The 16,323-nt window shown below is 37.1% G+C and overlaps 1 protein-coding gene across 1 annotated transcript in view; it reads left to right on the top strand.

Annotated features, from left to right (window-relative positions):
• Positions 1–16,323, top strand: part of IA-2 (tyrosine phosphatase IA-2) — a 285,485-nt gene that overhangs the window by 26,290 nt on the left and 242,872 nt on the right. Inside the window, exon 2 of the mRNA XM_089091152.1 lies at positions 16,263–16,319. Coding sequence (XP_088947278.1) covers positions 16,263–16,319 — 57 coding nt within the window. The remainder of the gene's footprint in view (positions 1–16,262; positions 16,320–16,323) is intronic.

Raw genomic sequence — 16,323 nt, 5'->3', positions numbered from 1 at the left:
TGAGTTTTCTAACCTTTTTAACGGGGAAGACAATTAAAGATACAGGATTTTTGTCAATAGGTTTGACTTCCTCTTTCTTCCCTTCTTTGCCACTTCATTTTTTGTTAGCCATAAATACTAGTTTTTTTTTCGCTTGTCCTTATTAAGTTTCGGCTGTGGGAAATCGTCGAAATTTATAGACTTCAGTTCAGTCAAAACGGCATAGCTTCAATAGCTGGATATTAAAGTGCTGTTATTAGAAAATCTTGTTTGACTTAAGCTGTATTTTGTAGCATAACTATTAGCCAGAATTTGTGCATGTGTTTATTTCGGGTAGGCGGGGGGGGGGGTAATTTGAATAAATAAAATCAATCAATTCCTTCGAAAATTTTTGGAAATCACTAAAATAATGTTTAAAATCTTCACTTTTTTTCTTCTGGGTGGGGGGAGGAGATACTGGGAAGAATCATTGCACAGAAGTGTGGACGTTGAAAAAGACCTCATTACAGTCAAAGAAAATTCTGTTTTGCAAAAAAGGAAGAAAGTTAAAAAAAAGTCTTTCCAGAGAGTTTATGACCTTTCCCCTTTTTTCGCCATCTCCACCACTCGCAGTGGTTGTTTACAAAGCTTAAAACATATCCAGTTTTCATCTATTCTTCTAGTCTTTCCTCGTTTTTCGATGTAACTCTGTCGGATGCATTCTCGAATCACGCCACTTTACCCCTTATGTATTGGCCCCGATAGCTAATTTTATTCCTGGAAGTTGGAGTGGAATCAATTGAAATCTGAAGGGCTATTACTTTCCACCCACACTTTTTCGATATCTGATGTCAGAACGAGGTCGATAATCCTCATAATAAATAAAACGAATTTGTGAACTGCCTAGAAGGCCAAATAGAATTAATCCCCTGGTTATTCCATCTCTTAAAGGGAGATCTTTTCCCAATTAAGTTCTCTTACTCGGTTGAAGAAAGTAACGAAGAGAACGTGAGTTAAAGTCGTGACTCGTAAATCCTTGGATAGAAGTTATTAGAAATAAAAAGGTAGTTTAATTTCAACCGTGGGATGGTATCTGCTATCCCAGATGCCAAAAGGCTTAGAACTGCATGGACATTTCTCCTTTGATTTTCTGAATTATCAAACAAGAAGAAGAAGTAGTGAAAATCGTAGTTTTACCCGGTACAACATTTAGCGAAAAGAGGATGGAAAATTCCAGTGTGTAAGCATGACTTAATTCTACTTCATTGGATATTGATGTAGCAGCATTTATAAACCAAAATTTTATGATAAATGCAGCAAATCTATGCCCTATTTACAATCTAAATGTTAATCTGAATCATATAATAGATCTATATGAACTGTATCATAAAGAGAGAGAAATTTACTAAAACAACAAAAAAACAACAACAGAGATAAAAAGTACATAACAAAAACAACAGATTTCAATTCACCGCTCTGTCCCTAGAGACCTCGATGAGGTCTGTGTTAGGGCCAATTCTCGAATTTTATAAATCTAGTACCAACTTCATAAATTAGGCAACCAATATATGCAGTACCATGGCGGAGGGGTGGTAATTTGATAGATAGATGAAGTTTTCAGAAAAATTTATCATTTTCTAAAATACTGTATTTTTTGTATAGAAAAATGTTGTTTGAATCATTGTTTCAATAACATGAACAGATTTTGTTTTTTCCATAAAATCTTTCAGTTTCCAGTGTTGCAAGCAAGTGTTGGGACAAATTTATGAGGTCTGAAATAATTTCCTGCGCGAGTTGTTTTAGCTGAGAATAACAAATGCAGAATTCAGTTGATCATACGGCAAAGAATGTGAAGTTTCATTAGTAGTAGTAGACTTGCCAAGTTTCCAGTGTTGTACCCAAGTGTTGGGACAAGCTTAGACAAGTCTAGGGCAGAACGACAAGGGGCTCGTCCCCAAAAGGGGTGGGAGGATGTCGTAAGGAAAGATTTAAGGGATATGGAAACTTCTTGGGAGGAATAAATAGGGACGGTTTGAATAGATTGGGGTGGAAGAAGAGCATGCATAGCTGTGTTGGCCTCAGGCGGCTTGGTGGTGAAGTGAGTTGTTGGTAGTAGTAGTAGTAGAAATAATAAACTACCATAAATCAACAATAATAAATAAACTATTGTCAGCCACACGATTCACCAACTTCAGGTTTTCTTTGGTACAGGAAATTTATATGCGAAATGCTGTAGTTATGGAAGCGCAAGTTTGATTGCCTGGGTAAAAAAAAAACCAAAAAAAGAATACAATTTTGGTGACGTTTAAACAGGTTTTTACCACTGAAGTTGCTGTAGAGAGAAAAAATTTATCTTACAAAGTTTTCTCAGTTCTCTCCAAATAATGACAGTGATAGCTTCTGAAGCAATTTATTGTTCTACCACTATCCCAAGACCGCTCAACCGAAAATATATGTACAATTAAAATCCAATTGACCATCAACCGAAATCCCAAAGGATATTTTAAGAAAGGGCAAACCATATTTTTTATTTTTTGCCATCTTAAGAAGGTTTTGTCTCAAGACCTTCAAGATCGTATCAAGCCAATATTTCTACTTTAAACGTCCTATACACTTTAAACGTCCTCTCTTTTATAAATTTAGGAAAAACAAAATAGTTGAGACTCTCAGGGATGAGTTTTGATATATATATATATATATATATATATATATATATATATATATATATATATATATATATATATATATATATATATATATATATATATATATATATATATATATATATATATATATATATATATATATATATATATATATATATATATATATATATATATATATATATTGAACTTTCAATCCATACTGATTGTTTTTTTTTTCAGTGGTATTTGTTGTTATGGTGATATTTTGAATTTTCCTTCTTTTTTGATGGAATGATAAGTAAAACATATAGCTGGAAACCAAAATTGTTTTCATTGTTGCGCAAATGACCACACTGTTCTTCTCTTAAAGCTTTGTCTGCGGCCTCTCTCAGTCTAAAAAGTATCATATTACTAAGTAATTTACTACGTACAGAGACCAGACTAATCCCTCGATAATTACCACACTCACTTTTATCACCTTTCTTATAAAGTGGCTTAATTAAGGTTTTCCTAAAATCGTTAGGTGCTTTAACCTTTTTGAAAAATCATATTCATAATCTTCAGTAACTTATTTCTAACCTCAGAGCCACCATATTTAAGAAACTCATTTACCACCCTATAAGCATCTGGAGCCTTATTAGTTTTTAGTCCTTTTAGTACTGTCGCTAATTCCTCCTAGGAAAACAAATCTTCCTTTACATCCAATATATCACAAACTTTTTCATTTTCCTCTATATCTCTTCCTTCAACTCTATCTCGGTTAAGCAAATTCTCAAAATGTTCGACCCATCTCTCTTTAGTTTTTTCCTTATCGCTGATTGCGGCCCCATTCCTATCTTTAACTGGGCCAAGTCCGCATTTACTACTCCTTCTCAATTTCTTAACATGCTATACAATATTTCCTTGTGTGTGTGTGTGTGTGTGTGTGTATACACACACACACACACACACACACACACACACACACACACACACACACACACACACACACACACACACACACACACACACACACACACACACACACACACACACACACACACACACACACACACACACACACACACACACACACACACACACACACACACACACACACACACACACACACACACACACACACACACACACACACACACACACACACACACACACACACACACACACACACACACACACACACACACACACACACACACACACACACACACACACACACACACACACACACACACACACACACACACACACACACACACACACACACACACACACACACACACACACACACACACACACACACACACACACACACACACACACACACACACACACACACACACACACACACACACACACACACACACACACACACACACACACACACACACACACACACACACACACACACACACACACACACACACACACACACACACACACACACACACACACACACACACACACACACACACACACACACACACACACACACACACACACACACACACACACACACACACACACACACACACACACACACACACACACACACACACACACACACACACACACACACACACACACACACACACACACACACACACACACACACACACACACACACACACACACACACACACACACACACACACACACACACACACACACACACACACACACACACACACACACACACACACACACACACACACACACACACACACACACACACACACACACACACACACACACACACACACACACACACACACACACACACACACACACACACACACACACACACACACACACACACACACACACACACACACACACACACACACACACACACACACACACACACACACACACACACACACACACACACACACACACACACACACACACACACACACACACACACACACACACACACACACACACACACACACACACACACACACACACACACACACACACACACACACACACACACACACACACACACACACACACACACACACACACACACACACACACACACACACACACACACACACACACACACACACACACACACACACACACACACACACACACACACACACACACACACACACACACACACACACACACACACACACACACACACACACACACACACACACACACACACACACACACACACACACACACACACACACACACACACACACACACACACACACACACACACACACACACACACACACACACACACACACACACACACACACACACACACACACACACACACACACACACACACACACACACACACACACACACACACACACACACACACACACACACACACACACACACACACACACACACACACACACACACACACACACACACACACACACACACACACACACACACACACACACACACACACACACACACACACACACACACACACACACACACACACACACACACACACACACACACACACACACACACACACACACACACACACACACACACACACACACACACACACACACACACACACACACACACACACACACACACACACACACACACACACACACACACACACACACACACACACACACACACACACACACACACACACACACACACACACACACACACACACACACACACACACACACACACACACACACACACACACACACACACACACACACACACACACACACACACACACACACACACACACACACACACACACACACACACACACACACACACACACACACACACACACACACACACACACACACACACACACACACACACACACACACACACACACACACACACACACACACACACACACACACACACACACACACACACACACACACACACACACACACACACACACACACACACACACACACACACACACACACACACACACACACACACACACACACACACACACACACACACACACACACACACACACACACACACACACACACACACACACACACACACACACACACACACACACACACACACACACACACACACACACACACACACACACACACACACACACACACACACACACACACACACACACACACACACACACACACACACACACACACACACACACACACACACACACACACACACACACACACACACACACACACACACACACACACACACACACACACACACACACACACACACACACACACACACACACACACACACACACACACACACACACACACACACACACACACACACACACACACACACACACACACACACACACACACACACACACACACACACACACACACACACACACACACACACACACACACACACACACACACACACACACACACACACACACACACACACACACACACACACACACACACACACACACACACACACACACACACACACACACACACACACACACACACACACACACACACACACACACACACACACACACACACACACACACACACACACACACACACACACACACACACACACACACACACACACACACACACACACACACACACACACACACACACACACACACACACACGTCCTTTAAGATCTACCGCGGTAAAACAAAAATCGAATCCAGACTTACAATTGTATGTGACTCCCGCTGGAAATACCTTAAGAAAAACACCATCAGACAGAACCATATATCACTCAACAGGTGAAATAGACATTTTTGAGACGGGTGAAGAGGAAATCTTCAAAACAAAATCAGTAATAGAGCGATCCCCGGTACGAGCCAGGAAGAAGAAAAAATCTAAGGCAATTTCAGATAGAATTATTCACACACACACACACACACACACACACACACACACACACAACACACACACACACACACACACACACACACACACACACACACACACACACACACACACACACACACACACACACACACACACACACACACACACACACACACACACACACACACACACACACACACACACACACACACACACACACACACACACACACACACACACACACACACACACACACACACACACACACACACACACACACACACACACACACACACACACACACACACACACACACACACACACACACACACACACACACACACACACACACACACACACACACACACGTCCTTTAAGATCTACCGCGGTAAAACAAAAATCGAATCCAGACTTACAATTGTATGTAACTCCCGCTGGAAATACCTTAAGAAAAACACCATCAGACAGAACCATATATCACTCAACAGGTGAAATAGACATTTCTGAGACGGGTGAAGAGGAAATCTTCAAAACAAAATCAGTAATAGAGCGATCCCCGGTACGAGCCAGGGAAGAAGAAAAAAATCTAAGGCAATTTCAGATAGAATTATTCCTAGATAGAGAAACCCAGACAAAAGAAACAGTGGCAATAATACATGAAGAAAACTCACTATATGAAAAGACGAATAAAACAAAACCAACTCACTCTTCATATGAAGTACAAAATGTAGGGGAGTTGAGGGTAAAAGAAAATGTAATTATAGAACGAATAGAATCAGAAAACGAATTAAGAGGATATAAAAACAGAGAGAATAATAGTAGGCCAAGTAGCACCAGTAGTAGAAGTTCAATTTCCAGCAGGGGCTCGCGAAAGAGTACTCAAATGGATACAACACAACAAATATTAAATTTCATGAGAGAAAGAGAGGTAGCCAGAGAAAAAAAGGAGGAGGAAGATAGAAAAGAAAGAGAGAAAGATAGACAAGAAAGAGAGAAAGAGAGATAGCTAGAGAGCAGAGAGAAGAGAATATTATAATGGATAGAGAACGAAACGAAGAGGCTGATAGGATAGCCAGAGAACGAAAAGAGGAGGAAGATAGAATAGAAAGAGAGAAAGAGAGGATAGCCAGAGAACGAAAGGAGGAGGAAGATAGAGAACAAAGAGAAAGAGATAGAGTAGCCAAAGAGAAAAAGGAGAAGGCAGACAGAGAAGAAAGAAAAAACATAACGCAAATAATTGCAGGGAAAAATTTGCAAACGTATAAGAGAACCACATTGGTTAGAAGCCTGGAAAAATATACAACTTCGCTGACTACGGGGGAAGGTGGACCGGCCCAAAACAAATTGGGAGGCTATGCCACCCTGTCGGAAAAATTAAATGCTTGATACTCAAAATATTGATAATCTGGTAAAATTTGATTCCTCGGAGCCTTTTTCTAAAAATTGCCATAATAAAGATGAGATAGTAACCTATAAAAGAACAAATTGGGCTATAGCGCATACTCAAGGAAATATTGACGACTTTGTGAAATCACATAAAATAGAAGGGAAATTAAACGGAAAATTGACCGAAATAGTAATTGACTCAGGGAGTGAGCAAACTTTTGTGCGAATGGACCTAATTAAAAAGACAGAAATAGACCATAAAAATAATATTACAACATTATGTTATTATGGAGATAAGCACCCATGCCCGTCTGCTTGGGTAAGAATAGAAATTGCAAGGAACGACGGTACAATCCAAAGAAAAACGATAAAAGTAGGCTTAGTACCTACGCTAGAAGTGGATGTTTTAGTAGCAGGAGACTTTGGAAATATCGGAAATCGGAAATCCAAATTTCCAGAAAATGGAAAACTTGAGAACACTTTTAACGAATATGAGACGCTAACAAGTACAGGCCAAAATAAAGCGCTGATTGTACCAGAGAATAAGGAGACGAAATTTATTGTACGCGCCTTTCGTCGCAAAGTTCGGGAAAATTGTGTACAATATGAAAAACCAAATGTCGGAATTCAGTTCCCATTTGATGACGAAATATTTGTTTTGGCGTTAAGAATAAAGACTAAAAGAGAGAAAATAAATATTAAATGGAGCTTCAATGAAGTTATTCAGTCAAAGATGGTGGACACTAGAGTCCAAATCAGATTTACAAGATGGTTACAAAATAAACATGAATGACCTACAACGGGTTGGGGGAAAGTTGGGAGATATTGAATGTCGAGTCGGATTGGAAAAATTTGGGAAGGAATGTGATATTGGTCTGATCAATTCAAAAGATATGTTGATCCTTTATGAGGGGGAGGAATCCCTTGGGGAAGATCCCCTGCGGAAAGTCACGAAAGATAGCCCTTTTCCTCAATGCACAACTGACAGACAAGTTGTGATCCCTTTACCGAGATTATGCCTCTATGATCTGGAGTCCTTGGGGGATACTCTCTCCCAGTCTCACTTGATACTTCACCCAAACCTTTGTCCAGTAACCCTACTCATAGCTGTTATCCTTCATGGGAATCGACAATTATTTCCGGAAAACCATATTCAGTAACTAAGTTTCATCTGCAATTAGCATCAACGCATATTCTTTATTTAATCATCCCAGGGGAGGGAACCCAGAAAAAAGACGATTTATGGTTCGCTAAAAATTTTACTTCATACCCAGTACCCTGATCGTTTTCACAGGCCTTTGCATTTTCGGCCTTAGACTATTTGAAATTATGCCAAGGGGCAATTTACTTTTTTTTATTGAGATGTAAGGTTGTTTCCACAGATGGAAATTAAGAGGCTAGTGCAGCCCAATTTTTCATGATGGCTGGCATCATCGAAAGTGCCAGGAACTGATTCTCTGCTCCTCTCAAATGTAAATTCGTGAGAGCAAGAAAATTTTTGTTTTTGATTGTGCTGCGCACAATCATTATCTATGAATCTTGGGGACTTCAACTTTCAAAACCTAATCCGGATGCTGTACAATTTAGACCATGGTGTTCCTACAGTAGAAACGTGTCGATGACGACCGATCCAGAGCCAAGCGGTGGAAGTAGTAGCACAAACACTGTTGGAAGAGAGAAGACAAATGGATTTTGTAAAGTTGAAGTTAAGTGTTTATGTTTGTAAGGGTGGACCAAGGTAGCGCGTGGGCGGTCATTTATCTTACAGGGGGAGGTGTTGGGGCTCCACTTCTGTTTCTTTTCCTTTCAGATAAATGACCTGTTTTTGTTTTCTTAATTACATTTGCTTATAGTATAATTTCAAAAGACAGGTTCAATTCTCGTTGCTAAGTTAGAGGTGTCGCAATAAGTAAGCTTTGAACCAAGTTCTATTTTTGGTACTTCCTGGTTTGGGAGTCATTGAAAGATAAATCTAAGAGGTAAAATTGGGTTTGAATGGGGATGTAGCTGATTGGCTGGGCCAAGCGAAGGTCCACCCATATGAACAGTTGTGGAAAAATATTTTTTTGTTTTAGTCTGCGTTAGACCCCTTTCGGGGAGATATGTTTATGTGGGATTATTGTTACCCTTTTGGAAGAATACAAGTAAGGTATTTTCTACAAACTGTTTACTATTTTCCGTAACCCAGGTAGGAATAGAGCTACGAGGTACCGTCTTTATTATATTGACAGGGAGGTTTGTTACCTCCAAGGAGAGAGTTAAGAGATTTTTTAGCCGTAACCCAAGGAGGGTACATTTGGCTTTAGAAAGTAGCCATTTGACCACTCGATCGTGTTATCATACCCTGGGACAGGGTATACTGTAAATCGGGTAGTACCAAACCCGATATGTGCAGAACCAGTGTGGTAGATGCGGGAATCACTTTATAATTTGGGGCTGGGGCTTTCCCCTCCAATAATTGGTGACACCCATATATTACCACGCCAGTGGCGTTGTGGCGTACCGGTATTACTGCCAGCGGCTAAACGCCACGAACATTGGTGGGAGCCAGGAAAGGTCCTAGCAGTAAATCCGATATTTACGGAACCGTTGGGGTAAGAGCGGGAATCCCACTAACATTTGGGCCGACAAGGGGTTCTCCCCTTCGAGTAAGTGGCATAGCAACTTTTTTGCGCCATTTTTGCATCAATAAGTGGCGACATCCGTACTTAAATACCAATAGGAAGGTACCATGAAAAAACACCATACCAATTTGGTCTTTTTTAAAAAATAGTTTAGATTTTGTCCAATAATTTTGGAAATCCCCCCCCCCCTCCCTCGATAGGTTTTTGCTCATGTCTGTTTATTGAGTGTCATCAGCAACTTTCATCAGTAGCCTGAAATTTCTGGGAATAACTTTATTTTCTCTCTAGGTCTAAAAATTAAAATGTATATGGTTGGTGAAGTAACCTCGTGGAAAACTGGAGATCATAGTATTAGCTTGACAACTGCCGTCACGCTCAGTTCATGCCGAAAAAGTAATTCCAGAAAAGAGAATGAGGCTTTTATCATATTGCCAGGTGTGCTTCCATCGATTCAGCAAACAAAGGGTCAATATAACTATAAATAATAGAGTTATGTAGATGATTACATACAGAGCTAGACACACCCCATTCGCTTAAAGGATGAATTATGTGCCAAAGACTAGGAGGAGGAAGTAATTAAAAGTTTGATAAAGTGGTTTTAAAGAACAATTTTCCAGAATATGCCATATTTTGAAAAGTAGTCACTTTTCTTAGTTTCGCGTGAGGGAGGGGGGGGGGCTCTTGTGGCAGGCTTGAATATATTTAATTCTCTATTTACGCAGATGCATAATCATCACGTTATTATTTTTTTTAAGTCAGGAGGTGTCAAATAAGCAACTTCAATTGAATTAAGAAATTCTGATGTGATTCTCCTTCCTGTTTATGCATCAAAGAATCATCGGTTTTATAGGATTTGTTATCTCTTGCAACTCGTTGCGATTCTAACTGTTGCTTCTCTTTTAACCGCAGATTTCGTTTTTGAATCGATGTAACCATCCCTGTTGCTTCATCCAAACGCAGAATACTTTGTCCATTATTTTCATTTAGGATTCGTTGGGATGTTTGCTGTCGCATGTTTTCTAGCCGCAGATCTTGTTGCACTTAATTTTCGTGCATTATCACTTTAGACATTTTTCGTTGTCTTTTGCTTTCACTGTTTGGATTCATTTAAAATCATGTGATGTTTTCCATAACGTTATAGATACCATCCGACGTCAATTCATTTCCCCATTCTGTTTATCTTTTCAGACGCTAAAATAACACGCTCCTTATTCCATTGTAATTTCTGAAATTTATAAATTTCGCAATAACATAATTATCGTGTTTTCTTTAGTTTTAAATTACATTTTTGTTTTCAATTCAATGTGATTTTTGTTGTTTCTTGTGCCATCCCTTTTTTTAGCTGTTCGGTGTCATCTTGTGTAATTTTTACACGTATCATAGATACTAAGAATTAATTCCTCCTTCCTTTTTATCCTTCACATACTCATAAACGGTAAACTAACCCTCATTTCATTATAATTTTGCTTTGTCTTCTAACCGTAGATTTCGTTGTGCAATATAATCGTTTGCAATTCAATGTGATTTTTGTTGTTTTTGTTTAGCTTTCTCTTTAGCTGTTCGTAGTCATTTGTCATCTTTTGTGTATTTGCATGTGTCATACATACAAAAAAAAATTGCGATCACCCATGGGGAAAAATTATGTAATTATTGCTCTCTGAGTGTGTATAAATTCGACGTCAGTCACATTATTTTCTTTCTGGAATGAATTCAATTCCTCTTTCCTATTTATCCTCCAATGACGCCAAATTAACTTAATTCTTTTCCTGGGTGGTGAAGAAATTCTGGCGTGAAATTCATTTTCTGCTTCTTGTGTATATTTACAGACGCTAAATGATGCTTCTTCATTTTAGGATGAAAAATCTGAAATTTCTGTTGAATTAAGTAATACTGGCGTGAAACAAAATCCTTCGTCCTGTTTACCCTTCTGAGATTTATACACATTAAACCAACACGTCCCTTCATATCACTGTAATTTTGCTTTGTCCTTAACGAGCAGATTTCGTTTTGAAACGTTTTCCTTTGCAATTTAATTTGATTTTTTCTATTTCTTATTCCATGCCTTTTTTTTCGCTGTTCAGAATGATTCGTCATCTTTTTTAATTTTGCATGCGTAATAGATACTAAAACGATACGACCACTCCTGGCGGGAAGTGATGTAATTTATGCTCTTGAAAAGTGCTCATAAATACGACTTTACTCATGTGTTTTTTTCTTCCAAAATTAACGCTCTAAACGGTTTTTCTCAGACACGTAACCTATCTAGATCATTTTTTCAGGCTAGAAAAGCCTAGGCTGCTAATTTTAAAAGAAAATATGGAGCCATTTCTTATAAAAATTCGTTCAAAGAAAGTATTATATATATATATATATATATATATATATATATATATATATATATATATATATATATATATATATATATATATATATATATATATATATATATATATATATATATATATATATATATATATATGTACCGGGCCCCGACACTCGGACCGCAGCAGGCTTCTATATATGAATCCTCACTGTCGCTTGTCTTCAAACCGGAGAGCATTTGAGACAATTTGCTGTCTTTTCATACTGAGGTCTTTTCAAAGATATTTGATTATTAAAGCAAATCCGATTTCTAAAAACGATATCTACTAAGCTTCAAACTTTTTGTTTTCTTTTTGAAGGTTTTTGAATTGCTGTAATCCCTTGTTAAAATATATAAAATTACTTATGCAATTACCAGTTTTCACTCTTTACGGAATTTAATGTCTTTTCATGCTGCAGTCTGTTCAACAATATTTAATTATTAAAGCTAGTCCGACTTCTAACAACGATATGTACTAAGCTTCAAACTTTTGGTTTTTCTTTGTTAAGGTTTTTGCATTGTTGTAAACACTTGTTAAAATATATATAAATATTTTTCAATTACCAGTTTTTTACTTTTTACGCAATTTAATGTTTTTTCATACTGCAGTCTGTTCAAAGATATTTAACTATTGAAACTAGTCCGATTTCTAACAACGATATGTACTAAGCTTCAAACTTTTGGTTTTTTATTTTTAAGGTTTTTGAATTGTTGTAAACCCTTGCTAAAATATATACAAATAAATTTCAATTACCAGTTTTTTGCTTTTTACTTAATTTAATGTATTTTCATACTGCAGTCTGTTCAACGATATTAAATTATTAAAGCTAGTCCGATTTCTAACACCGATATGTACTAAGCTTCAAAATTTCGATTTTTCTTTTTTAAGGTTTTTGAATTGTTGGAAACCCTTGTTAAAATATATACAAATATTTTTCAATTACCATGTTTTTGCTTTTTACGCAGTTTAATGTCTTTTCGTACTGCAGTCTGTTCAACGATATTTAATTATTAAAGCTAGTCCGATTTCTAACAACGATATGTACTAAGCTTCAAACTTTTGGTTTTTCTTTTTTAAAGTTTTTGAATTGTTGTAAACACTTGTTAAAATATATACAAATGTTTTTCAATTACCAGCTTTTTGCTTTTTACGCAATTTAATGTCTTGTTATACTGCAGTCTGTTCAACCATATTTAATTATTAAAGCTAGTCCGATTTCTAACAGCGATATGTACTAAGCTTCAAACTTTTGGTTTTCTTTTTTAAGGTTTTTGATTTGTTGTAATCCTTTGTCAAAATAGAGAATCATCATTTGTAATAATTTCAATTTTTTTTTTGTGGCCTTCCTACTATCATTATATAACTGGTTGCGTTCAAAAAGGTTTACTTTTTTAAGGCTATTGAATTGTTGTAATCCCTTCTTAAAATATAAACAAATATTTTTGCAAGTACCATTTATTTGCTCTTTAAGCAATCTAATGTCTTTTCATTCTGCAGTCTTTTCAAAGATATTTGATTATTGACACACGTCCGATTTCTAACAAACATATGTACTAATGCTGGAACTTTTGGATTTCTTTTTTAAGATTTTTAATTGTTGTTATCCCTTGTCAAAATCGAGAATGATCATTTTTAATAATTGCAAATTTTGATTTTTGGGCCTTTCTACTGACATTATATAACTGGTTACCACAATAGGACAGAATATACAGTATCGACAAAGGCTATACTCTGCATTAAAAATAAGTGACAGAGATTTAAAACCACACCAGATTCATACTCCCTCTTCGCGCACGCCCGATTCCAAAGTACACATCACGAGAAGCCTATGGAAAAACCTGTTTTTTTGTCCGACGACTAGCAACTAAACTAAGGTTCTGACGCATATTGCGGGGGTCAGTAAGCGGTATCAAATGTGCGTCATGTTTGGATAAAGAAGACGCTACAGTCTACATTGCTGGTTGCGTTCAAACCTGTAAGCTTAATCATGGACTGAGTTGATTTTATCTAACGAAAAAGACAAACAAATTTTAACATTTTCAGGTATTTTCTAGTTTGAATTACAACATTAAAATTATTGCTCAAGTACCGTACTGTAAATATTTTTACAATTTACATAATAACCTTAGCGATTCTGAACTGAACTTTAAAAATTTTTCAGCTTCTTTAAAAAGACCTTGCTTATACTTATAAAAAAAATTCGGTAATAATGTTTTCTTAACAGCGATTTCTACTGAGCTTCAAACTTTCGGTTTTCTTTTTTAAGGTTTTGAATTGTTCTAGTTCCTTGTTAAAATATATACAAATATTTTTGCAATTGCTAGTTTTTTGCTCTTTACGCAAATTAATGTCTTGTCATAAGACAGTCTATTCAAAGATATTTGATTATTACAGCAGGTCCGATTTCTAACAACGATTTCTACTAAGATTCAAACTTTTGGTTTAATTTTTTTTTAAAGATTTAGAGTTTTTGTAATGCCTTTTCAAAATAAATGCAAATATTTTTGCGATTTAAGCAATTTAATATAAACTTTAAAATTTTTCCTCATAAGTGTGACAAGTGTGATAACGTCATTGCATTACTGATGTATATAAAAATGACGTCACTCACATAAATAGTTTTTCTTTCAAAATTAAGGCTCTTAACGAATTTTCTCAAACTTCTGACCCATCTAAATCTTTTTTCTTAGGCCAGAATATACCATGATGCCAATTTTCCTAAAAAAATATGGAGCAGTTTTCGAGAAAAAATAAATATATACATAAATACATACACAAGTATTGCTCTAATGTAAAGATAGTAGAGAGAAAGATAGAATTGGATGGGTGCCAGCCATCACCGTGTGCAGGATAAATTTTGTTCGTTTTGAGTTTAATATTACTCTTTACTTTGATTTGGAACAAATTTATTTTGTAAATATTTACCAAATCATATTATTGAGTTGCGACTAAAGTGAATATACCATTCGATGCCTTTTTTTATGCTCTTTATGAATATAATAACAATTTTTGTCGGAAATGAATTTTAGCCCTCTCCCATATATACCAATGCAGGGTATATTTTTGCACATTAAGGGGGTAGGGGGAAAGTTTAAACTTACCTCTCATTTACATCAGAAATAAAATTATCTCCACCCCCCCCCTAATGTGCAAATATATACCCTGAATTGGTATGTATAGGGCTGGGGGCTAAAATTCATTTCCAACAAAAATGATTGTTATATTTGAAAAGAGCATAAAAAAAGGCATCGAGTGGTATATTCACTTTAGTCGTAACTCAATAATATGATTTGGTATATATTTACCATTTATTTTTGGTTTAATTCTTTTGATTTTTCGTAAGGATTGAAATTCTTAGATGAAGGTATTACTTTTTCTTAATACTCAATTTTTTGTCTGGCCTCTTTTTGCTGCATTAAGTTGCTTTTCTTATTTACCTTTTACTATTTTCAGGTTGTCAGTTTACGGATAATCTTTGTAATGATAGCATAGGAGAACAGTGTTTTGATGGTGA

Source organism: Artemia sp. Qi Xiang Cuo, chromosome 6 (assembly GCF_049724085.1).
Source record: "Artemia sp. Qi Xiang Cuo chromosome 6, ASM4972408v1, whole genome shotgun sequence".
Classification (NCBI taxonomy): Eukaryota; Metazoa; Arthropoda; class Branchiopoda; order Anostraca; family Artemiidae; genus Artemia; species Artemia sp. Qi Xiang Cuo.
The sequence above is the reverse complement of the archived record's forward strand: the minus strand, read 5'-3'. Positions and strand labels throughout refer to the sequence as shown.